This window comes from Calypte anna, chromosome 5A (genome assembly GCF_003957555.1).
Source record: "Calypte anna isolate BGI_N300 chromosome 5A, bCalAnn1_v1.p, whole genome shotgun sequence".
In the NCBI taxonomy this organism is placed as follows: domain Eukaryota; kingdom Metazoa; phylum Chordata; class Aves; order Apodiformes; family Trochilidae; genus Calypte; species Calypte anna.
The window spans coordinates 39,134,825-39,161,684 of record NC_044251.1 but is presented as its reverse complement, the minus strand read 5'-3'; the positions used below and the strand labels follow the sequence as shown (position 1 = coordinate 39,161,684).

Sequence of the window (26,860 nt, the reverse complement as noted above, 5' to 3'; positions counted from 1 at the left end):
AACTCGCAGCCTTCAGGGCAGCGCTTGGGCCCCGTCGGGTTTAGGCCAGAACAAACAAAACACAGCACAAACACCAGCATGGCCTGGGGGGGGTGAGTGAAGGCAGAGGAGGCAGCCACAGGAGATGTTTTCAGGGCAAAGGCGCCTCAGGATTCACAGACGAAGCGACAGCGCCTCAGGCCCAAAGGCCCGAACCCTGCTGCGGCCTCACAGGGCGGGCCGCGACTCCCCCCACCATTGCCGTCAGCGGGTGTCCCGAGCCCCCCGGGTTGGTCAGCGAAGGCGAACAGGACCTTACGGGGCAGGTAGAGCCCCCGAACCCGGTGCTGAAGGTCCCGGTCCGGCCCTTTCCCTGCTTCGTCCCGCCCAAGCTCTATGGCGGCGCCGCCCCGCCCCGCCGTCGCTATGGCGCGCCGCCAAGGGAGGTGGTGTCGTAAAAGCTGACAGGAAAGTTGGCGGCGGGTTACGGCAGCGGCGGCCGCGCTTGGCGGCCGCTGGATGAGCGGCGAGTGGGAGCCGCGGCGCTGAGGAGACGCGGGGGTGAGTGGCGGCGGCGGGCGGGGAGGCCGCGGTGGCGGAGAGTGGCGGCCCGGGGGGTCCTCAAGAGACCGGGGAAAGGCCCCGGCAACCACAGTGGGGGGAGCGGGACAGCAGGAAGAGGCGGCGGCGGGGCGGTGAGGCGGGGCCCGGGCACCGTCTCTGCCTTTGTTCGCGCCCCCCCCCCCCTCCTCTCCCCTCACACACACACTCGGCGGCGGCCCCGTGAGAGCGCCGGTTCCTCTCTTCCCCCCCCGACTCCTTCCCAAACCCCTCGTCCCCGTCTGGTCTGACGCCCTCCTCCTCGGTGGGTTTGTGTCGGTCTCTCCCGTAGGATATGGCCGAGGTACCGCCGGGGCCTAGCAGCGTCCTCTCCCCGCAGGGGGACACGCTCTCCCCCTTCCTCGGAGGAGGAGGAGGAGGAGGGGGAGCTGCTTCCTCCTCCTCTTCCACCTCCTCTGCTGCCGCCGCCGCCGCCTCCTGCACCGGGGCCCAGGATGAGGAGGCCGAAGAGGAGGAGGAAGAGGAGGGACCCGCGGGCGGACGGGATCAGCAGCAGCGAGGAGGAGGAGGAGGAGGAGGCAGCGACGGCGGCAAGGGGGGGGCACAGCAGCAGCACCGCCTCCACCACCACCACCACCATCCCCCGCACCACAACCACCAGCTCAACGGCCTCATCAGCCCCGAGCTGCGGCACCTGCGGGCCTCCCTCAAGAGCAAAATCCTCAGCTCGGAGGCAGGGGCAGCCCCCGAGGGGTTGGAGAACAAGCGAGCCAGTAAAACAATGGGCTCCGGACAGCAGCAGCAACAACAACAACAACAACAGCAGTCGTCGCCCCCGACCACAACACCGTGCTCATCCCCCCTTACCAACCACCTCCCTCCCCAGGGAAGGACTGCACCCTCTCCTCCTCCTTCTCCCCCAGCAGCAGGAGCAGCAGCAGCAGCAACAGGGGACAGCAGCCTGCTTGCTGCCACAACTTCAACTGCTGCTAAGACTGCAGCCGGCAATGGACTGGCAGGAGGGACTGGCTTGGAGGAGGAAGAGCAGGAGGAGGGGGATGAAGGAGGGGAGGAGGAGGAGGAGTCTCTGCTGCTACTCTCCGGGTCCTTAGCAGCAGCTTGCAGTTTGAAAGGCTCGGGAACGGACTCTCAGCCCGAGGAGGACCTAACGATACGATACGTCCGATATGAGTCAGAGCTGCAGATGCCCGATATCATGAGACTGATCACCAAAGATCTGTCTGAACCCTACTCCATTTACACATATAGGTATTTTATCCACAACTGGCCACAACTTTGCTTTTTGGTAAGTGCCCGAGGGGGGGCAGGGAGGGGCAGGAATTGGGAGTTGGTTTGGGGCTGGGGAGGAGAGAATGAAAGGGTTGACACTGGTGGAAATTCTCCTAATAATCGTTTTGTGGATAAGGCCAGGCTTTTTTTGGAAGTATCTGTCTTACTAATGAAGTCCCCTGGTGACCTGCAATGTGTGTATGTAAAGCACAGGACTGAAGTTCCTACATTCATGAATAGGTGTTTTAAACGGTGGAGAAAGGGTGTGAACACAGGGCTAGGATCCAGGAATCCAAGGCTTCTAATCTTGGTTTTGACATTGACTTTTGTGACCTTTAGTAGCTCATTTTATCATTCTGTCTCAGTTCCTAGGTTTGTCTTTAAAAATGAAAGTACTTAGCCTGCTGGTTTCTTCTGAGTGCTTAGTAATTCTTACACAAGAGTTTTAAAAGAGGCTTCAGCAGGGCTAGCATGTAAATGTTAAATGATAGGTGGAGAGACACTGTTAAAAGTAACCTTTTTGATCTGCCAGCTTTGAAAAAGACAAGTACAACTGCCTTGCTTCTTACAGGTGTGGTAGTGTCTGTAGGCAGCGTGCAGAAGTTCTCAAGATTGCTGTAGTAACAAGTGTGTTCAGCTTTATGTTCTTCCTACCTCACTGCTGAAAAGCCTGGCTGCCTGAGCTGTCAGCCTGTCTTAGCACTTCTTATACAAATACTTGTGTCTCAGTTGAAAAGTATGTTTTTAGGATGCTAATCCATCCACAGTTACATGAAACTGAGTGGAAGTTGGCCTGAGGGGTATACGTGCACAGTGGCAGCTTAGCTGGGTTTGATTTACTCCTAAGAAAGCTCAGATCTGCAAAGCAGAACACTTATGGGAGTGTATGGCACCTCCTTGCTAAGGTAAATGATGAATTATTCCCTCCTGATGTTTTAATCGAGGCTGGGCACCTCTTTGAAAGGTAATGATTTAGGCAGAGCCCTTCAATTTGGGAGTATCTTGGAGATTTCTGTAGGATATGAGTACAGGAGGTGAGGGTAATGGAATCCATCTGTCCTTATACTTCCTGCATGTTCTTGGTTTAGGGTCTGGTATAATTTATAGTGGGATTTCTGTGATTTAGAGGCAGATTTTCAGAACTGTGCCTCTTAAAACCCTGAAGAGGGAATACAGTAGGATTAGAAAAAGTTGAGCATTACCTTCTGGACTGAAATAGAAATAAGAAAATATTTGGAGGCATGGTTTGATGCAAAGTCATGTTTGCCATTATAAGGATGCTGAGCAGAGCAGAATGGTATTTTTCAAGGACTGAGCTATGCATGTGGCTGATTTACCCCACACTGAAAAGAAATGCTGGGGAATCACAAGTGTCCATACTGTCAGCATCGAGTGGATCACTGGTAGTGCCAAGGTAACACTGGATACTGTTGGATAATGTATTTCTTTAGGCTTTGAATCTTTATTTTTATCTTGTCAGGGACTAACTTGAGAAATCAGTGATGAAAAGAGCAGTGCCAAGTTTGACAGAGCTCTAAATCAGATGATTTCTAACATTTGTTTTTCACAAGTGCATTTAAAGACTAAGATATTACTCAAGGAAAAGAAAGCATCTTAAGCTTATTATGTAGCAACAGCTTCTTTTTTAAATAACCTTGAACAATCAACAAAACTTTGCTGTGTGTTTGCCTTTTTTTCTTTGAAGGGTAGAAAATCATAAAGTACATAAAACTGTAGAGAAGAATATATGGCTATGATTGTCTAAAGCTGCTAGCAGATTGTTATTTCCTTAATAATTTGAAGCTCATACAGTATATTAAGTTAAATTTGAGGGTGTTTTTGTGACTGCCTTTACTATTTTTTAAGGCTTGTTTTCTAGGGGTTGTCTTGAAGACTTTATGTTCTATAAAATTTAATTTGTTCCTGCTGTTAATGGATTCCTGAACTACTTCTGTCTAAGTCTCTTTAAAATACTTGTCTTCAGTCAGGGACAGCATATTCCAATTAGCAAGAACAGTGTCAGGATGGTGTCTGATCTCTCAGAATCATTTCTCATTACTGTCTTGTGGCTTCACTCCCTTCTGGTTTCAGGTTTTGTTTTGATTGGTCCTGGGGAGAGGGACTAGAGAGAAATTTGATTTTATGGAAAAAAATAATGAATCTGTAGGGGCTCAATCAGTTCCTTTACTTTCCATTTTTTAAAGCTTTCAGTGCATCCCCCCCTGTCTTCATTGCACTGGCTCCTTCCCCTTTCTCAGCATGGGAGGGGAAAGTGCTAAGACCATTTCAATTTGAAGGTGAGATGTGTATTTTCTGGAAGTGATCAGCAATTGCCCCGTGCTAATATTTATTCCATAAACTCTCAAACACCATAATTTTGCTATCTATCTCCTTGCTTTTTCCCTTACTGTTCAGCTACCTCTTTATGGCTTTTGCCATCCCTCGTGTTTCTCTGATTTGGGAAGCCCAGGTGGTCATCCCACCACCACCACATGTTTATAGATGTACGTGTGTATATGTTTTGGGGTGATTTCTGGTGTTTTAGGGCTCCAGACATACTCACACTACAAAGTACAATGTTGCAGGCACTGGTGTTGGTGGGAAGAGGTGAATGCACAGCTAGGGGAAGGCATGGGAGGACCAGTCCCAACTACTCACTACCATGGTTTTGCTCTGTATCAAACCCCTTTCCTAACTGTAGACTCCAAGAAGTTCAGATTCTACACTAAAAGCACCTGGAATCACTGTAGGAATCTTCAGAACCTCTTCATTTTGGTACCAGATTTGGCTGTGTAACTCTTCCTGTCTTTAAGGGTGGCAAGTTGGGAATATTTGGTGGTCAGTTCTGAGGTGTTGCACTGCAGCATGATCTGACTGAGCTGTTGCAAGGTAATAACCTTCTCCTCCATCACCTGCAGCTGCTTAAACTTAGTTGTTGCCTCTCTTTAGAAGAGCAGTTCACACTGTCTGTGTCAATGCCTGTTTTTTACCTGTTCCCAGGAGCTCTGTCATCCCAATTTCTCTTCAAATGACCTATGATAACCACTCTCCTGTCAAAAAATACCAGAGGAAAGGAGTAGCTTTTGTTTCACGTGAAGCATTTTTAAGCATGGCTGCAGCTTTCTCCCCATATACAGATTATAAATGAATCTTCAAAGTTGTAGCTTTCTTTTTGGGTGCTTTTGCAGCTTCTTGTCTTAGCAGTGTTCAAGTTCTAAGCCTTCCATTTAGAACTGATACATTAAATAGATGAGAAAACAGTTTTCAAAATACTTCAGCGTGGGAGAGGTGAGCTTAGGAAACCTTGCTCTGTGCCAAAGTTTGGATAAGACAGGATGTAATAAAAGCAAAGTTCTGGCAGAGTGTTGTAACCTCTCCTGTAATTCACAGTACCCATTGCTCAGCAGCCTTTTAAGAAAAATCTGGAAAATCTCTGCTTTTATTGGGTTCTTAACTTTGCTACTAGCTGTAGCAGCATTTATAATTTAAACATTCACAAGTTTAAAAATAACCTATTAATTCCGTGTAAGTGGTTTTAGATGTGTTGTAAATCCTAAATGACTGCAGTTAAGGACTTGTTTTATAGCAATTTTTTTTTTTTAAATTGGATTTTATTCAAGTCTAAGCATACTCCATGTTGAAATTAAAACTTATAAGACACCACCCCTGTTTTTCAGTTGCAGAAAACTTGGGAAGCAGGGAAGTTGGGGAACTTCCTGGGAAATCTTCCTAGCCTCATGGCAGAGGTAGAAAGAAAATTTGTAATATCCATTCCCAACTTGCAAACTTTCTGTATTCCAGGAATGGTGGTGGTTTCAGGTTTGCTGTGCTATTTCTCCCTCTCAGAGGCTTTGTGAAAATTGAGTTATTCCAGCACCTGAGCACATAACAACAGCTCATGGAGTTATTCTGGCAGTGCCCTTGCACTGGAGGGAATTACTCGTGTCCAGTTTCCTAGGGTGGAAACAGAGTGACTTAGTGATTTGCCCAGTGTCAGAAAGAGCTTGAGCTGAAGTGCCAGTCTTTAGGTTAAAACCATTTAGCCTAAATGCATCCTCTAATGGCACTCAGTAACATGATCACTGAGTACACCCAAGGATTCATAGGAAGCTGTTTCTGTGGTACTTGGGGATGTTTTTCTGGTCCATGTGCAGAAGGGAGGCTGTGGTGCAGTAGCACAGGTTCTACTGCATTTAAATCACAAAATGTTTCCCTTTCAGGGGCTAGCTGGTTGTTTTAATCTTCTATAAATGGGAACAAATGTCACAGGATCTGGATATGACACTCACAGCCTGCCTGTCTGGCAGACCTAATGCCATCTTTGCTAATGAAATTAATGGCAATTGTTTAATTTTGTGAAAAGCAATGTCCTTGCTGATTTACAGGCATTTCTGTGCTAAATCTTCTAGTAATACATGGCTTCTATACAAAGAGATAAAAATCTAGTTGGTTTTAAACATTTAAACTTATTCATAAGAACAAAGGTGATGCAAATACTGGATTTGAATTCATGTATGTTAATCCTGCTAATGATTTAGGATTGAAGTAAATCATATGGTACTCTGTGGAGTTTGTAATACTGACTAGTAACTTGGACTGAGTTCTGTTTGCAGAAACTTGTATTTAGAAGCACACTCAGATAACTGAAAAGAAAAATTGGTCCCTGATTGTCTTTTTATAGATGGTGTTGTGTGGGAATTACTTTTTCTCTTTCCTCTCCATGCTCCCTATTTCAGTCTGTTCTTCTTTTAAATTTACACAGCTTAACCTTCTCCAGGGAATTAAACTACAAAATTTAACATTGCTTTTTAGGTTCATTTCCAGTTTTAGATAAGGTTGGAAAGAAGGAGAAAAGAAAGGCAACAAAAAATTCCACCTGAAATTGAGGTGGAAATGCAGCACTGCCTGTGGAAGTGCAACAGCCATAGATTAACTGGCAGCCTTACCTGCCTAAAGATGGAAAAATAGATAAAAGTGTTTGGGGAACTAGTAACAAAGTCATACTTTATTCATTTCTCTGACAACAGTGGTAAAACCAGTGGGTATTTGCTGCTTTGATCACCGAAACAAAATTCCTTGCTATTCATTTAGCATTTTAAATACATGATTAATGAGCACAGCTTTTCTGAAAAGTACCCTAAACAAGAAAGAACCCAGGCATGCAATGCCTAGAATGTCAATTCTCTTTAAGTGTGTAAAAAATATAACTTAAAACTTCTCCACAGGACTGTTAAGGATCAACAATTTGCACGTGTTCACTTCAGGGCAAAGCGTAGCTATAACGTGCTAGTTTGTGGTCTGCTTTTTTTTTTTTTTTTAGTGAGGTATAAGATTACATCTAGGTACTCTGCATAATTATAGCAATGCTATGAGCAGTCTGTCTGATGATACTCTTTATTTAACTCCCTGGTTTTCTCAGGTCTAAGCTGAGATACAAAACTTGCCTTGAGCTGACACTTTGCATGCGCAGTTTTAGTATAACCACAGCTTCTCTTTTTGTTATTTTTTTTTTTTAAGGAATAAACTGTTTTAGAACAAATCAAAGGCTGCTTTCAGGCTGACTTACATTTCAGTCCATTTAGTTCATGCTACATTTTTTGTTTTGTTTTAAAACCCACTTGTTTAGATTGTTCTGGGCTCTTCTTCTTGGATACTGCTAAAAAAAAAAAAAGTTTTCCTCCCCAGTAAAAACTTAGCAATAAGTGTATTTGCCTGATGAGTTTAAACTTAATTAGAGCTGCAGTTAAGAGCAGGCTGTATCACAGAGCTTTGGAACTGCAGCTGATATATTTTGAGCTGCTTCATTTCACCTTTGGTACAGCTCCTGGTTGACAGCTGACAGAGTTAACCCACTCTTCAGGTCGAGATCCTAGAAGACATTTTTCTTCTTGGGACAAAAAACCCCTGTGGGTCTTCACCAGGAATGGACCTTGTGTCTGTAGAGTCATATCCTACAAAAAAGGATAAGGAGGCTGTAGAGTTAATTCCATAAACTTTGGAGAAGCCAGCTCTGGGTTCACAGGTGGGCTGCCCTGAGACCTGGCAAGTCTTCTCATTTGATGTGTTTGTGCTGTTGTAAATTTGGATTACCAGGAGCTCTTGTGCCAGCACATGCTTGTGCCAATCATGTGCTCTCATCCCTGTTTAGTTTGGCTGCACTTGAGCTGAAGGCTACTTCCCCCTTGCAGATACAGCTCTGGCAGGCTCTGTGGATCCCCTTATACACCCATATTTACAAATACAAGTTTCTTCTTTATCTCTGTCAATCTTTCTTGAATGAACAGTACTTCATTCTCCCCCTGGATGCTGTCCCACTCTGCAGCATTATTCAGTTTTACTGCTGCAGGTTGTAATGTCATTAATCTCTCATTCTGCCTAATCCTTCAGTTAGCATTTAACTTAATTTTTCGTATTTTCTTTCCCTGATATATTTAATGGTAAAGTTTTGGTGAACATAGTGGTTGTGCTAGTGACTTGATAAGTATTTTGGGAGGAGTTTGGTTCTTTTTCTTTTTTTTTTTCTTGCTGTTTCGAAGTAACTATCTTGACCACACTTCTTGTGACAATATGGCTGGGATTAACTGGCAGTGTGTAACTCTTAACAAATGAAATATCTGAACAGTTGAAATGGGTGAAATTAACTTTGAGCTTTTTTTTTTTTTTCTGTTTGTTCTTTGGGTGTCATATGACTGAAAATGGCATTTTCTGAAGATTAAATGCAGCAAGTTTTTTCTCTGATCCATTGTGGCCTTGACATTAAAACCAGACAAAAATTGAGCATGTTATCTACCACAGGCTTTGTACATAAAAATTCAGATCACTATAGAAGAGGAGTGGAGTTTTATTTCCTCTGTGACAGCCCATATGAAAGGGTGATTTATGCTTTAACCTGCTCTTTTTCTCCCTGCCCCTTTCCCCTTTCCTATCACACGTGTTCTTGCCTGTAGACTTCATGGAATAATACTGTGGTTCCCTCCAGGACAGTTTATTGGTTGTTAATTGACTGTAACTTTATTTGAATGTAATAAAGAAATAAGAATCCTTTAACCTTATTTATCCTTCTGGAAATCTTTTTAAAATTTACTTAGGTGTTGGTTTTGGGTTTTTTTTTTTTATCACTTTATGCAAACAAATTTTATGTGGCTGTTTCAATGAAAATGAACTGGTTTACTACTTTTTGGTAGCACTGGAGATCACAAACTGAGAATGCATACATGTATGTTTGTCTTTAAGGCCATGGTAGGTGAGGAGTGTGTAGGTGCCATCGTCTGCAAGCTGGATATGCACAAAAAGATGTTCCGCAGAGGTTATATAGCCATGTTAGCAGTGGATTCCAAATACAGAAGAAAAGGAATTGGTAAGAATAGCCTTTTTTTTATTATAGCCTTTTTTGTTATTTCTCACTTAAAGCCTGTAGTGATAAAGATTTAAGCAGAGCTACACTTACTAAATGTGGTGGTTGTTCTGTCCTCCTCGCCTTACTCGACCGCACAAGCTCCCCAAGTGGCTTTTAAAATTTTTTGTTAAAATAACCTGGAATGCTCTTTGAGATTTACAAATGGGTTTCAATAAAGCTAAAAAGAAAGGCAGTCAGCAGCCCCTTGCCTCTGCCTATTGTTAAGTAACAACAGTGGGAATTGCTTTGTGTTTTCATGTGTGCCCTCAGCACTGTATTTCTGGGTTAAGTTCAGTCTCTCTTTTTTTTTCAGTGAATTTATCCCCTGGCTTTGCCTTATCAATTATGTATATATTGCCCATTGGGGAGAATGTATGTAGCTCATTGTTGTATTAATAAGTGAAGAAAAGTAGTTGTGTGCTGCTATTTGAATTACTGAAACAGAAATCTGTTTGGTTGGGGAGTGATGTGATAAAAGCAATCACTCTTGGCAGGGAGTTTGCCCTCCATCTTTGATCAGTTTTGCCCTGATGAAGGGATTTTCATTCTTATACCAGTTATCCTAGTTGGCTTAATTAAAGATCTTATGGAATTGATTTTTTTTTTCCCACTGGTTATTGTCTAATTATATTTTGTAACATTTTTAACTTAAAACAGAGACATCAGCACTGCTTATTACTATGACTATGCCAAGCACGTGCAGATTTTTTTTCCTTTCCAGCACAATTCTGAAGCCATTGCTGGTTTCTTTAGTGGAACACAGGGAAGAGGATTCTGAGAAATCACTCTCTCTCCATTGCTTTTTAGCTGGGTCATGAAGAAGCCTGCTATAATTTAATTGCAGGTGCTTAGATTCATAAGTAAACGAGAACTAATGCTGTTATTACTAAGATCTCTGCAAGATTTTTCTCTTGCTTTAGTCAGTTCATTATTTTAGAATTATAAAAATAGAATTTATATTTAATGCCTTGCTTACTTGAGCGTTGTGTACGTTGAAGTTTTCCTACACTTGCCACCTTGCTGTTTCTCAAAGTGTGCTGTTAATCTCAAGATTTGTTTCAAATGTAGTACAGTTTTGTTGTACATTCAATGAAAATCTTAATTGATTAAAGTTTTGAGCATACTTTAAAACATTCTCTAGATTCCTTGGGGTGTTTTTTTCCTTTTCCTTAGCTCTTATGGAAGTGAGATTTATGCAATTTCATTGAACAGCAGTTTTTTCCACTAATAACTTTTGAAATCAACATTCAATTTCACCCCAATTCTACAGACAGGTAGGGATATTACATTTGTAGAACGGTTGTGAAGTAGATGAAAAATAACAATAAAGAATTAAATTATTATTTGACTGAGGGGAAGGGATGGGCTTCAGCCATATTATTAGATACTAGCAAATCCAAATGAGAGTGAGCCACAAGAAAAGTGGTTTCATAAGTTCTGTTAGTAATAGAAGTATTTGTTTTAGTAAGAGCAAATTCCCTTGGAAGATGAATGTCCTTCCAGGATGTGCCAGCAGATTTTGCCTCTAAATGCAACAAAAAGGAATGAATCACATCTTGGAAGACTATATATAACACTATGTTAAACATGGAAGCCTGTTTCTAATATCCTTGTGCTAGAAGAATCTTGTGCTCAAGCTGAGTCTCTGGATAACTTTACAGATTTTTTTTTCTTTTTACTTTAATGTTCAAACTTGAGGCTGCAACTTGACCACAACTTCTTGCTGCTTTTTTTTTTCTTCCTTCCTGCTTTCCCCAGGTGTCATGTCACATAGGTAGCACACTTTAGTCATATATAAACCAGCATCTTTTGCACTGCAACTCTGACACTTACTAAAATCTGTATTTCAGGTACAAACTTGGTTAAGAAAGCTATTTATGCTATGGTTGAAGGAGATTGTGATGAGGTAAGATTTTATAATCAAAAACTTTCATAATGTAAATGGCTTGCATTCTCCTATGTACGGATTCATTTCACAGGTTTTTCTTCTACAGGGCTTTTTGGGGCTTTTTTTGGGTTTGTTTTGGTTTTTTTAGGTTGGGAATGAGTTGGTAAGGAGCTATCCCTTTTATAACAAAAGGAAAACTAACCCCAGAAAAATGTATGGAAGAAACAGGAGAAGGATTTTCTGAATTTGCCCTAAGAGCTCAAATTCAATGTTTCAGGTGGTGTTTTACACAGGCATATTTCCCATCAAAGCCTCCAGATTAGGGTGCTACTGACCAGTCTCACTTGCATGCTTATGTAACATTTCTATACTTCCAGAATGCACAGACAGTGGCACAGTATCTGCTGTAGAGTTGCAGGCTAGGGTTTTATCACAGCAAGTCACCAGGCTGCTCCATCAGTGCAAAGCTGTATCACCTTCTCTAACAGACCTCTCATGATTTAGCATGGCAACAAAAACTTGGAAGGAAAGTGACTGACTCACTGTCAAACTTTCTCTGACCTATGTTTTACCAGTCTTTCCATTTGCTAGATTACAGTCTCTATGTTTTTTTAATATACATACATAAAGCAACTAAATATCTTTATGTGACATGTTTAACTTGAGAGGAACCCTACCCTACATCCCTTCTCCTTAATCTGGTTATCTGTCCCTTTAAGTTTCATCTTGCTTGGCACAATGCACTTGTTAGTTTGTTCCTGATATGCTAACTCTGTGTCATTCCAGTGTGCTGGAGTTAATGATCCTTTGATCTCTCTGTTCCAACTGCTCCCTCAATTGTCCTGCTTGGTGTGGTGAAGTTTCTTATGCAAAACTACAATTTGTGTTGCAGGACTCTGGTTTGTTTTTTTTTCCACGTGTGTTACACCTCTTGCAGCATTCTTGCTTATGTTCTGACTTCATTTGAGATATTTCTTCTTCTTTTTTTTCTTTCTTTCTTTCTTCATTTCCTCTCTGTACTTGACCTTGTAGTCATGCAGCATGGTGCATTCTGATAGTTCTGCATTTCTTTAATTTCTGTGTTTTCATCATGTGCTTTGCTGTTTTACTGCTTGCTACATTGAGATAATCAAGGAAAGGGTTTGTTCTGTTTTGGGTTTGTTTTTTTCATTGCTTTCTACTACATTATTGAATTCATTTGTCATGGCTAGAGTGTTCAAGATTTTGTAAAAATTGAAAAAGAGTTGAGGAATGTTATCATACTCTTCACATCACAGCTGGAGAATTGAGATGCAGAGAAGTGAAATGAATTGCCAGCTGTTGTTAGGAGTAGAATTGGCAATTTCTGCTCAAGCTACCAGAGTTGCAATACTTACCCTATGATTTATGAGTGTATTTACTACTGTTCATGTAACTTCACTTTTGAATTGGACTATCTAATGTGTAAACACATAGTCATCTCTGTGTCTTTTTTTTTTTTTCTTACTGCTGTAATAATAGTCCACGAGCCCTTCTTTACTTTTCATTCATCTCAGTAAAAAATGAAATAAATGTGATAGGCTGGTCTTGCAGGGAGACTTCATTAAGTTCTAGTCACAGATTTTCATCCATGCTGCTGTGTAAATGCTTTGTACCAAGAGCAGAGGGCATTTTTCTGGAGTCTCTTGCTATCCCTCTTTAATCCAGTGTGCTCCAGTTCCAGCTCCTTGAAGTGTGGGCTGGACGGGTGCAGGCATGTTTCAGTTCCAGTTTGGAAACTGGGTAACCACGACTGTGGGATGAGGATTCTGAACTAATTATGCCCTACTTCTTGGGGGCTTTTGCATCAGCCAAGTCTTGCTTTGGCACAGGATTTTGAAACAGGAGCTTACTGTGCCCAGGCAACATGAAGAGCAAGGAGAGGAGATTGCTGACTTGCTGCACTGGTAGATTGCAGAGTTTCCAGTCACAACCAGAATTTGAAAAATTTAACTCCTCTCCCATTAAAAGTTGTGCCCAAAAGAGCCAAGGCATGTACCTTTACCAGTTTTTACAGCAGTTGTTGGGAGAATGGTTTCTGTCTGATGCCCAGAGCTGATCAAACATGAAGCAGTGCATCACAGTAATTTGTCTTCATGTGGTGTGTAAATACTTTAATCATCTCTGCTGGTCTTAAAATATTTTTCTATATCCCTTAGTAAAATAGAAGCATGATGGAAAAAATAAACTTAAAAAAAAAAAAGCTCTTGCATGATGCAGAATGAACTGCAATTTAAAAATAATGCTATTTTCTGAAACTTGCTTGGAACAGGATTAAAACGTGAATATGCAGCAGTGAGTGTCATGAAAATCTTCCAAAGGCAGCTTGGAAACTCATCCTTTCAATATAATTCTGGAATAGATGCAGTAAATGTAATTAATTCTAATAACTTGTGCCATATGAGTGCTTTGTCTTGGAAGTGCTTTGTTCAGTGTATTACTTTTCAAAGTATTGTAGATTGGACTTCTGAGGTATCAACACTGAGTCTTGAAAAAGAAAGTATTTATACAGCACCAGAGATGAAAATACTGAAAAATCACTACTGATGTGCTGGCATTTCAAAGTTTGCTGCATCATTTTAGTGATTAAGGACTTTGTTTGGTTTTTTTTTTCCCCAAGATACTTTAGTGAGAATAAACTAAGCCAGGCATATCCAACCAGAGACATGAAGTGAAAGTTTCTGTGCTCACTCACCTGCCTAAAAAGTGGTTTATTCTGTTTATTGTGCCTCAAAACTGAGAGGCAATATCCTTCCACCCAGGGGTTGTTTCCCAGCTTGAGGAAGCTTTGGGGTGAATAAATAAAATAGTGAATTGGCTGAGGTTAATCTGCATGGAGAGGAGGAGATGGCCCTGAAGCTGACTGTGGCTGGTGTTAGAATAAAACCAGAAGTGATCTGATGTTGGGGGTGGGTGGTAGAGATAGAAAATAACCTTGAAGCCTGAAGAAAGTACTCAGTGGTATGTTTTGAGGGATCTTTGAGTTTTTTTTTACCTTGGTGTTTTTCCTGGACATTTGATGTTAATGAACTCTAATATTTGGGGTAGCAAACTGAAGGTTTTCAAGATTTTAATGGCCTGATTTTCCAAGAGGTCACAAAAATTTAGAATAATTGGTCTGGTTGCAATGAAAATTGAAACTATGGAAATAAATCAGATGAAGAAAAATAGGTTTTTTTTTCCCCATCTCCAAAGCTTTGAAGATAGTGTTTTTCCAGTGTAAAAAGGAAAGTACATGCTAACCTCAGCAAGTTGAGTATCTGGGTGGGTTTTGTACATTTGCTCAGATTTTACTGACAAGCATTCTCAAAAATTGTACTGCTCAAAACCTTCATGTGGAACTCTTATATCCCATGATCATAATTAGAAGGGAGGAGGAGTTCATTCATATTGAGGTTTTCCATCTGTAACAAATCACTGAGTAATCTGCATATGATTCATTCACTTTGTATTGCTGAAATAATTTGCCATGTAACTACTAACTGATCAAAATGAGACTCTAGGAAGTGGGGCTTGTAAGAGCTTTTTTAAGTAAAATGTAGAACATGAGAAGGAGTTTGAACTTTTCATAAGAATTTCTGTTGAAACTTCAGGGTGACTTAAAGTGTTTTGTTGTTTTGGTTTGGTTTTTTTAACCCCAGCAGTTGGTTCATCACTTTATTTCAGTACCACACTTGTAAAAATGAAAGGCATTTCATTATATAGTCCTATTTCAATTTATGAAACTGACATTTTAGCTTTTTCTTAACCCACAAATCATTATAATGTTATATTTTGGGTGCTGCCTTTCTTTAAAAGTTGAGGTGGTTAAACTGACCAAGGACTGATCTTCAACTGACAAGAACCCATAACTTGAGTCTGATCTGTCAGACTTACAAGTAAGAAGAGCATTCTCTTCTGTCAGTGCTAAGAGGGCACTTCCTTCACTTTTTTGTTTGTTTTGGCTGTATTTATTCTGTGACTTAGTTTCTAAACTTGAGTTCATTCAGTGTTTGAACTGAAGAAACAAAGAAGCTTGACCTCTCCATTTATCCTCAGTTTAGGAATAAGTTTTAGGATGGCACTCTTCTCTCAGAAGATTTCTTACTTCTAAATCCAGATAAAATTAGAGAGTTGGTGTAAAATGTTAGATTTACAAAATTTAAGACATTAGAGTGAGTAATAACCTTCAGAAAGTTGTAACTTGTGCTGAAAATGCTGTTAAATCCAAGCAGAGCTTTGCTGGTCTCCAGGGGGGATGTGCTTGTGTTATTAGTGGATTTAACAGGCAGCTGTGTACAACAAAACAGACCCTGTGAGAGCAGAAGTAAATGTAATGATTGAAGGTTTGGAGCTTGATTAAAAATCTCACACAGGAAGACTTGAATCCTTCACAAAAATAAAAATAATAAAATTCAGATAAAATGTGACTAGGTTTCATTGTTAGATAATAGAAATATATCTTTAGCCCTTTGAGATCAAGGCAGTCTGTTGAAATTGGGACATTATTTTTTTTTTTTTATTGTGCCTCATGTTCCTTAGAAATAGCAGAGCAAATCTCTTGCATTTGCTTTCTGGATGAGCATTCACTCAGGATTCCAACAAACCTGAATTTCAACATTTAACCACTCCCTTAAATTCAGTGATCTGCAGGGTTGGAAGTCTCTTAGCTTTGCAAGGTGTGTGAGCTTGAAGCTGAATACAAGACTTGTTCTATCACTCTGCCAGGTTACTAAACTTTGAATTAATAGTCACCTGTACCTTGGATTTACGTGGGTCTCATTTCCTCTCTATGTAATGCTTTGTTTTAAGAAGTTGTACAATGTGCACAATTGTGTAGAAAATAGCACTCTTCAAGAAAACTTCCATAATTTGTTATAAATGCTCCATTTTAATGGGTTAAGCATGTTAAAAGTATTCAGCTTGGTGGGGTATTCTGTAAGGTGCCAGCTACAGAAATTCAATCTCCAATTCTTTGCCATAAGACTAAGAATTAATTAGTTTGTCTGATGTGTGCAGGTACAACAGTGTCCTGCTGTAATTTAAGAACTCTGTTAATATTTTAATAAATGACTCTTAGTTCCTTTACAGAAAGCAAACTTCTGAGTCTTAAGTTGTTCACTGGGTTATTAGATCCAGGTTTACTATTCTTTCAGCATTGTTAAACTGAGAAGCAGTGAGGGGGAATTACCTGTTGGAATGTAGTTACAGGGACTGGAAACTCCAGTAATGGTGAAATATATAAATTAAATGGATTTTTAAATCTAACTGAAGGTGACCACTCAGATTGCTGGCTGCCTGCCTTTTTTCCATTGGCTTAGCCAATCCTTAGGCTGTAGAAAACAAACCTGATGGAGAGAAATAATAAAAGGTTTCTTACCAAGTTCTTTTTTGAAGCAGCTCAGCCACAAGCCCAGTGAGAGCTCTTGGACAGCCTGGAGGCAGTGGGGCCACCAAGTCCCTAAAGTAGATTGATTTAAATTGCTCTACAAATACAGACTAATACTTTGTTCCTGGTTTTAAGGGGTTAAGGGGTTGTTAACTGGTTTTCCTGCTTTTTATTGGGGGAGTTAGGGAGTCCTGGGGTTTCAGGTGGGGTAGGTGACTCGTTTTGAACAAAGGGAGATTTCTGTAAGTAGCTCAAACAACACAGAGAGGTTATCAAATGGTGGCTTAGAAATAGCTCTCAGTGGACTTAGCACCAGCAGCAATCACTGGTTTGCTGGAGAAATTGCTTAGGCTGTATTTTCATTATATGGTCTTTTCTACAGTGTCCATCAGCTCTTGTTTAATATGTGAATGAATGTACATTGTCATGGGGCTGTATGTAGTGTAGTCAGCTTATCAGGTCAGTGTGTGTGTTCTTGTGCACCCAGGAGATGTCCCTTATAGCAGAATCTTTAATTCACTGAGCTGGACAACAGTAAAACCAAATTGTTACCAATTGGAGTGGGTGCACAGCTCACCAGGTATGCCAGGGCTCTGCTGGGTGCATTTGAGGAAAAAAAGGGAAAAACTCTTCAGAGGGACATAGTTTGCATTTAACCTGGGTTTGTCTGTACCTGAAACTTCTGGGCCAAGTTTGGGTCCTGGCTCAATTGGGCAGGTTTTACATTAGGGTTTGTTTTGAGGTATCTGTGTCAGGTCATCCAGCACCCCCCCAGTTCAGGAAGGATATCGAGGTCCTGGAGCAGGTCCAAAGGAGGGCAACCAGGCTGGTGAAGGGACTCGAGCATAGACCCTACGAGGAGAGGCTGAGAGAACTGGGGTTGTTCAGCCTAAAGAAGAGGCGGCTCAGGGGAGACCTCATCGCTCTCTACAACTACCTGAAAGGAGGGTGTAGCCAGGTGGGGGTTGGGCTCTTTTACCAAACGACTTTCAACAAGACAAGAGGGCATGGACTTAAGTTGTGCCAGGGGAAGTTTAGGTTAGATATTAGAAAGAATTTCTTTACGGAAAGAGTGATCCGTCATTGGAATGGGCTGCCCACTGAAGTGGTGGATTCTCCGTCCCTGGAGATATTTAAAAAAAGACTGGATGTGGCACTCAGTGCCATGGTCTAGCAACCGCAACGGTGGTTCAAGGGTTGGACTCGATGATCTCTGAGGTCCCTTCCAACCCAGCCAATTCTATGATTCTATGATTCTATGAATCTTGTCAACACCAAGGGAGAAAGTTGCTCTTTCTCCCTGATGTTTCCTCTTTGAGTTGTGGCTGCTTGGCTTGAGCACAAATACTCCTTGTAAGCAGTGGATCTGACAGCCAGTTGTAGAATGCTGAAACTTCTCTCTGGGTCTAAATCTGTTGAATTAGAGGTCAAAGATAGTAAATGACTGATCACAACTTCACGTGCCAAGTTCTTATGACATGGAAAAGCTCAGTTCATGCAAAATTCAAAGTATGTTTTGGCCCCTAACCTGGTTAGTAGGTTGGATTTGGTTTGTTTGGGGTTGTGGGATTTTGTGTTGTTGTTGTGATTTGTTGTTTTGTTGGGGTTTTTTTCAGAGGGGAGGGCATGGGTGTGTGTGTTGAGAAGTGGGGCTGTGGGTGTGTGTGTTGAGAAGTGGGGCTGTTTATTTTTCATCTGTTTTCTACCCCAGCTCCTAGATAATGAGCTGAAATACTATTTACAGCAAAGAAATAAAGTCTTGATGTGGGTGAAAGTTGTTTATAATTGCTGTTGTTGATTTACTATTTTATTTTTTTTAATGTGGGAAAGGAGAGGGGTTGCTTGAATAAGTCAGGACAAGAAGAAATTAATCCTACTCCTTGCTAACAAGCACGCCTTTAAATAAAACTTCTGAAAGCTGCAATGAAACAATTTCTAATGTGTATGTTTTTCCTTTTTTTTTTTCTTTTTCCTTGAAGGTTGTCTTGGAAACAGAAATCACAAATAAGTCTGCTTTGAAACTTTATGAAAACCTTGGGTTTGTGCGAGACAAGAGGCTGTTCAGATACTATTTAAACGGAGTCGATGCACTGCGTCTTAAACTGTGGCTGCGTTAAGAGAAACCATCACCCCAAGCAACTGACATCCCAACCAAGGCAGAGTTGTCCTTTTGCATGCAATGCAATTTGTCCAAAATTGCTTTGCAGGTGGACTCGAGTAATTCCCATGCAGCTCTTTCTGTCAGTGTCCCATTGCGTGTCGCACACATTCGTTGCACTTTGGCATGGCGCATTTGTTCAGAATTAAAACCAATCCTTCCAAACTTGGAGTTCTTTTTGGTACCAAGCAAGATGTGCCAGTTGATAGCCAAGAAATGTTCATGTCTGACATCCACAGTGAACGTTCTAGCAAAGAACCTGTACGTGGAACGTGACTTTTGGTTCCCAAGGGAAAAAAAAAAAAACCCACAAACAAACAAACAAAAGAAAAGCCAACGTAGATTGTAAAATTCTATAAGTATACTAACATTTCATACAAAAAAAAAATAATTGCCATAGTTTTCTGGAAAAAGGCTTCAATTTTAGGTTTTATTTTTCAATATTGAATTTTCCATTCTTAAATATTGGTACCTCAGTGATTAGTGAATGAAAAAATGTATTGTAGGGTGGGGTGTGTGTTACAATGAGTAACAGTAACAATTAAATTGCGTCTGCCAGTGCCTGTATAGATAAGTATATTTGTCTTCACCTCTGAGTTTGGAGTGCATGCTTTTATTCTTTTTACTTTCTTCAGTCGTCTTTGCAAGAAAATTTCTGCTTTTTATTTAAATTCTGGATTTGATAATAAATTATTTCAGATTTTCATCATTTGGATACTTCTCCCAAACGAGGGCTCGGAAGGCCCTTCTTATAGCAAGAAGTGTAAGCTATTTTGAAAACCTTGAGTAGCTGCTAAAAGAGAACCTGATGTCACCAGTAAATCTCTGCTGGTTTTGGATGCACTTTTTCATTAAAAGAGTGAGGGACTTTTAAAAGAAGATATAGAAAATTAATGTAAATTGGTATGATTTTATTTAATCAAAATTATTGCTAGAAGCTCTGAAAAACAGCTATTTTAAGATAGTTGGAACAATTTTTTTTTCTTTTTTTTCAGATTCAGATTGCTTTGCTTCAGTGGTCTAAAATGCATCAATCTTTGGTTCTTGGTCTTGGAAATAAATTTCAAGGTGTATTGTATCCATTTTTAGCTGCTCTCATTTTCTCTAAACTTACATGAGGGGGAATTTTTTCCCCTCTAAAAATCAAAGCAGCGGGGAAGGACTTCTCTCTCTCTTCTTTTCTCTTTCTCACATTTGCTCTGTTTTTCTTTTTTCTTTTTTTTTTTTTCCCCTTTCTTTAATTGGTCTCACATAGGTTTTATCAATACCCATCAGTTTTTCCAGGAATCACAGTGTCTAGGCTTTCTCGCTCAGTGTGATGATACAGCCCAGTTCTCTGAATCAGTCAGCTTTTTTTTCACTTTGACAACAACAACAAAAAAGGTATTATTTGACTTGTGGAAGCACCTACTTTATCTGTGAAAAGGACAAACTCAGTGAATCTGCTCTCCTGTAGCTGAGTGAACTGTTCGGATTTGCCTTACTACACTTTTTTTTTTAGGGTTTGATTTGAGTCATGGGTCTATTCTTTTTCTTTTTTTTTTGCTAATTACTGTACATTTAAAAACAAAACCAACAAACCCCCTACCTCCAGTAACATTTGGAAAAGAGCCCTGTGCAGGAAAACTGGATTTAAAGGAAAGCCTTATTTTGCACAGACCATTCGCACATGGTGATGGGCATTTCTTACCATGTACCAATTATGAGTTGTATTTGAAAAATAAAGATTTTTAATGGATATTGGCCCTTCTGAGTTTTCTGCTTACAGTCACCATTTGTGCTTTTGAGGGGGTTTGTTCCCCTCAGTAAAAGAAAACTCACATTAAAATCGTGCCCGAGTCTGTCGGGCGCGTTGGAGTTCAGCGTAAATCCTGGGTGTTGCTACTACTGCCTTGTGACATGCCTGAACCTTTTCTTCATATTACCCTCATCCCTCTGGTTTGCCAGTTTTTCTGGGCAGCTTTTCAGGAGTTTTCCTTTCAAATTAAGGCTTAATGTTGGTAAAATCAATCGAAACAGACTTTCCTCACCCATGTTCCCCTGGTCCAGGATGCAGTGACTGCTCTGGCTTGCTCAGACTAAGGAGGCAGATCAGGGAGTTTTGGTACCTTGTAAACAGCTGTCAGACTTGAATCACAAACCAGGCTGCCCTCTGTGTCTGCTGATGTTTAAAAACTGCAAAGCCAGACAGGCAAGTTTTTTATTGGTTAATATTTAAGCTGTGGGTGTCTTCAGTTTCAAAAGCCGACCTAGAAGTTAGCAGAGATCACAAAGGCACTGCCAAAAAAACATCACTTCTGAGCAAACTTCAAATACAATTCTCTTTGTTTGTTGTAAGAAGTCATTGTGGCCGTGCACATTTTGGAAATACTGTGCAAAAAAGGGGTGCAAGGTTCTTTTGAGAAGAGCACATTGCCAGAAAGGTTCTGATATTGCTGCTGTGTAACACACAGGTCACTACAGAAGATGCTGAAGCTGTATGCATTGGTTTGTATTAAAGGAAACAGATTTTGTTCTCTGTGTTGCTTGGGATTTGAATATCAAGTGGGAAGTTCTGAATTTGCAAAGAGAACAGGTTTTCAAAAGAAATCTAGCAATGAAACGTTGGTTATTTCTCATGCCTGTTGCTGAAATGCAGTCCTCTCCCCCCTTACCTTTTTGCATTGACAAATCTAACTAAAGGAATTGTTCACTTTTTTTTTTTTTATGTTTAAATTTGCCCAAATGTTGCTATTGGCTGACATGTTGGTATGGATGTTTGCATTATCTTGTTTTGTTTTGTTTTTTTTTCAAGAAGTGATCAGGTTTATCACCTTCCAGAAGAGCAGGCAGACTCCAGTTGGTGTTGCATAGTACATCAGAAACTATTTTTCAGGGCACTGCTAAAACTGAGTGCTGTTGTTAAAAGAAATTCAGGTCTTGTATGAACATTTGCAACCATTATTGGAGGTCAGGTATCAGGTGGACATCTATGAAAATATCAAGTGTATCTCAAAATACTGGACTGCTGTTTTAAGTGGATTATTTTCTTCTGTCCCTTCCTCCTTTTCGATGAGAACAAAAACAGTGGGGTTATGAAATGTACAAGCTGTCTAAATACAATGCAGTCAAATAAATGGTTAAGTTGTTTATCTATTTCCTTTTGAATGGAGATGTCCTAATGATTATTTTGCTTTGTCTTCAAACTATATACCCACAGTTAATTTTTGAGAGAGAGAAATGGTGGAAATTTTTCTTGCAACATAATCGTTTATCTCTACTTGGTTTTCATTTCCATGCCTATGTCAGAAGCATCTTCAGTAACATATCAGCTTCAGTTGCAGAGCTGAGCTGAAATGGATGCTTTTTTCTTCTCTATTAAGTTAGGACTTAATGCAGTCATTCTGGACTTTCCAGGGAGATAAAGGCTGGGTTGTTGTTGTTTTTATTATTATTTCAGTTGTAATAAGCAAGAGCTGGGAACTGCTTGCAGCCCTTGCAAACCTGAGAACTCTCCAAAGTGTACAGCAAAGCCCAGGGATTCTGCAAGTCCTTTGTGCTTTGGTCCCTCTACAATTACGTTTAGGCTCCTAAAACTTTGACCAGCAAGTGTTACAGTGCCTGCCTGGCTTTGTGTTTGTTCAGAGGTGTGCAGATGGCTGAGTTGTAACCAACTTCTGCTAGAAATGTTTGGTCACCTGCCAGGAGCTCTGAGTCTTTTGGTTTTTCCACCTCCTTTTCTGATTTTTCCAACAAGGCTATCTGGTTACTAGAATTCATATGAATTAAGGCTTCCCAAGCATTTTACCACTCTTTACCCTTCTTCCTACTTGTCCCTGTAGTGGGAATAGTTATGGGAATGGGAGTTTCTTTCCAACTTCAGGAATTGGGTGCTGAGTGTCTCATGTAACTATTTACCTGGTCGTGAGCCAGTGTCCAACAGCCTTGATGCTTCTTTTTTATTCCCCCAGTTCTTCCAGGTGCTGAATTCTTCACAAGATAAAGGTTAAATTATTTTTCCTCATCTTGCACAGCAATACATTTATAGCCCTGACATATTTAGTTACTTTGCATAGGTACAATAGGTTTGGAGAGGCCTGGCATTTCTTTTAATGTGAAATTGCAGTAAGTCTTTTTTCACAGTCCACACTATACAAGACAGGTTAGGTAATATTCTTAGGAACATTTGATGTGCTGCCTACCAATGCACACTTGGAAAAAAAAAAATCTGCTTTCTTTTAATATGTTTTTCAGAGGGATCCTGAGCTGCAACACAGGCAGTAGGTCCACAGAAAGTTGTTTAGTAAAGGAGCTGAGCTGTTGTCAGCTCCCTGTGAAAAGGATGAGACTGTGAGTGCTGTTGATCATTGCTCTTCATTGTAAGGTTCAAGGGTGAGGTAAAAAGGAATGAAATTTAAACAAGTTTGTAATAGATGAAGTATTATCTTCTGAACTTCATGTCCTTCACAGGCCAGGTCAATCCAATAAGCCCTCTCCACAGGAACTTGTGGATGCCTGCAGTTTTCTGGGGATTCCAGGAGAGGCTGAACAAATAATTGTAAAGAAGGCTCTGTAGAGAGGTGTAGACAAGGAAGCTTCCAGAGCTGAAAAAACCTCTAAGAGGTGAGGAACCACTGGCCAAAGTGTCACTCTCCTTCCTTTTCCCAATACATCTTGTGACTGCTGTTCCTGTATTCCCATTTTATGGCCAATGCTGGAGATGGGAGACTGGACTGGATGGACTTCTTGTCTGAACCAGGCTCCCAGAGGGATGGTACCACAGGCCACCTCAGAGGGGCTGTTTTCCATCTTTGCAGGCATTAGAGGCTGAAAAGGCTCTTGATTTGTAGACTTTGGATCTGGGGCTCTGTAGGACAAGTGGTGCTTTTGTTCAGTAATATTCCCCTGCTCTACTACTGTGCCAGGAAGGCTGCCCTGGGGATAAACTGGATTTTCATGGGATTTTCCTGTCGTGCTGGGGTCCTGCACAGTCAGAGAGATGAGGGTTACAAACTAAGAAGTGTTTTTTACATCTTGGATTTTTCTAAAATGCTCCATTAAATGATGATCAGTTCTTGCACCTTATCTGGGATCAGATTTGATGGGATCCACTCCTGAAGTAGAGTTGTTTCTCTCCTTCCTTCACTGAACATCTTTACAGAATCCCAGAGCTGTCCTGGTTGGAGAAGACCTCTTAGGATCCCCAAGTACAATCTTCAACATAGAAAAAACCCACAGAAAACACCCACCATGTCCACGAGAGGATGTCCTGAGGTACCACGAGGATCTGTTGTCATTTAGAAAACACAGCTAAATAAAAGAAACATCTCCCCTTGCCAGCAACCCCACTGAGCTTTCTCCAGCTACATAAGACAGGAAAAAAGGTCAAACCCAAGGTGTGATTTATGCTTTTCTGCCAAAGCTGAGGGCAGGGCACTGCATGCTTTTCTCATATGTATTTGTAATACCTGTAGGCTTTAGGTTGACTATCCCTGATTTTAGGTGATTGTGTAGGAAATGAGAAAAGGTTTTCTTAGTTTTGAAAGACCTGAATAAGAGCAAGAACATACAGAAATTTTTAATAAGACTGTTCCAGAAATCTTCAAGTCCCTCATATAAAGACAGATGTGACCCCTCAGATTCAGATTTTGTTAAATTTCACTGTTTCACCTCCTTTTAAGCAGGGATGGAGAATGATTCCCTGAATTTTTTGGCCTTCCTGTTGACTGGAACACCTGATCTCCAGGTGGGAGACACAGATCTAAACTCTACCTCCGTATCAACTAGAAGTTCCATCCCAGAGCAAAAGAAATTCTCCAACAATCAAATCTGAACTGCAAGAACAGCAACAAAAACAAATTTCAGAATTCTTTTTAACTTTTCTGACAGACATTTTTCCTAATTTTTTTTGCACTAGTCAATGCCTTGAGGTTTTCCATTGTCTTTGAAACAAAAAAACGATGTGAGAGTAGAAAAAAATAATTCCTGCTCAAGTTCATGTTTTTCTCCACGTAGGAGAAGCTGATAAAGAGGATGTAATGGCTAAAGATGTAATTTGGCAGCTTAATAGTAACTGTTTTCTCTTTATTTCAATCTAGAATGAGGTAGCAAATGAAAAAATGAAACAGTGAGTGTTAAAACACCAAAAAAAGGAGGGGTGTTGAAAAAGGTGATGGAGCAGCTTTGCTAAGGTAAAAAGATTTTATGTAAAGCTAAAGTTACTGGTGATATTATAAAGGAGGGAGCCAGCACTCCAGGCAGCTCCTTGAAAATCCACGTTGTGTCCACGTGAACGCTCTCCTTTCCGGGAGTCATTTAGAGCAGCCAACTAATTGAATCCTCTCGTGTTGCCAGGGCTCGCTCCCGAGGGATGGTTGTACTGGAAAAGGCTCTTAGTCTAAGGCAAAATTAGTCTTTAATATCTGAAAGAACAAACAAATGAGCCCTGCGGGTTGGATGCGTTTGATGGAAGTGGGGGATGCGTCGCGTCGGAATTGCTCTAAGTGTGCTTCAGCCTCCTTGACTCCAGGCAGAAGGGCTTGGTGGAGGAGCTGATTGTGTTAAGAAGAAAAGCAGCTGCTCTTTAGCCAAATTAAGGGTTTCTTTCTCATCTCCACGCTGATCTCTGGGTCCTGCAGCTTTCCAGGGAATCGATGTTGAATCAAGCTGAACATGAGCCAGCAGTGTGCCCAGGTGGCCAAGAAGGCCAATGGCATCCTGGCCTGGCTCAGGAACAGCGTGGCCAGCAGGTCCAGGGAAGGGATTCTGCCCCTGTGCTCAGCCCTGGGGAGGCCACAGCTTGAGTCCTGTGTCCAGTTCTGGGCCCCTCAGCTCAGGAAGGAGATTGAGGTGCTGGAGCAGGTCCAGAGAAGAGCAAGGAGGCTGTGAAGGGATCCAGCACAAGTCCTGTGAGGAAGGGCTGAGGGAGCTGGGGGTGTTGAGGCTGGAGAAGAGGAGGCTCAGGGGAGACCTCATCACTCTCTCCAACTCCCTGAAAGGAGGTTGGAGCCAGGGGGGGGTTGGGCTCTTTTCCCAGGCAACTCTCAGCAAGACAAGAGGGCAGGGTCTCAAGTTGTGCCAGGGGAGGTTTAGGTTGGAGATGAGAAAGAATTTCTTTCTGGAGAGGGTGATCAGGCATTGGAATGGGCTGCCCAGGGAAGTAGTGGATTCTCCGTGTCTGGAGATATTTCCAAAGAGCCTGGATGTGGCACTGAGTGCCATGGGCTGGGAACTGCAGTGGGAGTGGATCAAGGGTTGGACCTGATGATCTCTGAGGTCCCTTCCAACCCAGCCAATTCTATGATTCTATGATGGAAGCTTCAGGTGTGTGAAGCCACCATTGCCTCAATAAGGGCTTGCACTGTCCATGGCTAGCACTGTTGTTCAGTGATACAATTTGCCAGAAAATGTCATTTATTTCCCCACTCCCCCTCCAATTTCTGTATCCAGAAGGTTTTAGGTCACCTTGGGTCCAAAGTCCCTCCCGTAGCTGGCACAGAACACAGGTTTGCAGCTCTGAATGGAGTTTGTTGTGGTTGAGCGAGCTGGGATGTCTGAACCTGTTAACAGCTTGTAAAAAAAGTAAATAAATTGGGAAGTGGTTCCATCCACAAATGGCAGGCAGAATCCTTTTCTGTAAGTAGCAGAGATTTTTATCTCACTATCTGAAAGTGACATTCAAAAAATGGCTCTCTTGGGGCTGGAAGAGAATTTTTTCATTACAGAAAACAGGGCTGAATATGATTAAAAAGAGAAAGTTTTCTCCCTGGGGTGGAGGGTGGTTTTTTTTTTGTTGCTGTTTTATGGAAGTGAAAATTGAAAAGCTGGGCTGTCAATGAAGCAAAGAACACTCCAACAGCTTCACATATCAGCTGGCAAATGGAGTATGTAGAAGGTGCCTACATGAGTGCTACCTTAAACTGGGCAAAGAGACTGCTATATAATCCCAGTACACTTTGTCCTTATAAAAATTGGCCAAAAAGACATTTATTGCAACATTAAATGTTTTGACTTTGTCCATGTGGAAGTAGCTTTTCTATCTCTTGTTACAAATTCTGGAGTTCTCTGAGAGGTTGTTTTGCAGTAAACTCTGCACTCTTGGAAAGCCCTTTGGAAGAAGTGTGATCTGAAAACTTTTCCAGCCTCAAAATCCCAGGAACATTTTGAAATCTGCAGAAAGAACCCTTTTTCTCTCACAGATCCTGGGAAGTGACTTTGCCTGGG

General features: G+C 41.3%; 1 protein-coding gene across 1 annotated transcript; it reads left to right on the top strand.

The window, feature by feature from the left end:
• The first annotated feature begins 433 nt into the window (after positions 1-433).
• NAA30 (N(alpha)-acetyltransferase 30, NatC catalytic subunit) lies at positions 434-21,793 on the top strand. The gene is made up of 5 exons (XM_030451837.1): positions 434-540; positions 872-1,846; positions 9,064-9,187; positions 11,077-11,132; positions 18,480-21,793. The coding sequence occupies exons 2-5, from the start codon at positions 875-877 to the stop codon at positions 18,615-18,617; spliced, it is 1,290 nt and encodes a 429-aa protein (XP_030307697.1). The 5' UTR covers positions 434-540; positions 872-874; the 3' UTR covers positions 18,618-21,793.
• Positions 21,794-26,860: the final 5,067 nt, after the last annotated feature.

Coding starts and splice junctions, on each gene's coding strand:
- NAA30 (XM_030451837.1), top strand. CDS start 875: ATGGCCGAGGTACCGCCGGGGCCTAGCAGCGTCCTCTCCCCGCAGGGG. Junction 1,847..9,063: donor GGCCACAACTTTGCTTTTTG/GTAAGTGCCCGA, acceptor TTTGTCTTTAAG/GCCATGGTAGGTGAGGAGTG. Junction 11,133..18,479: donor TTGAAGGAGATTGTGATGAG/GTAAGATTTTAT, acceptor TTTTCCTTGAAG/GTTGTCTTGGAAACAGAAAT.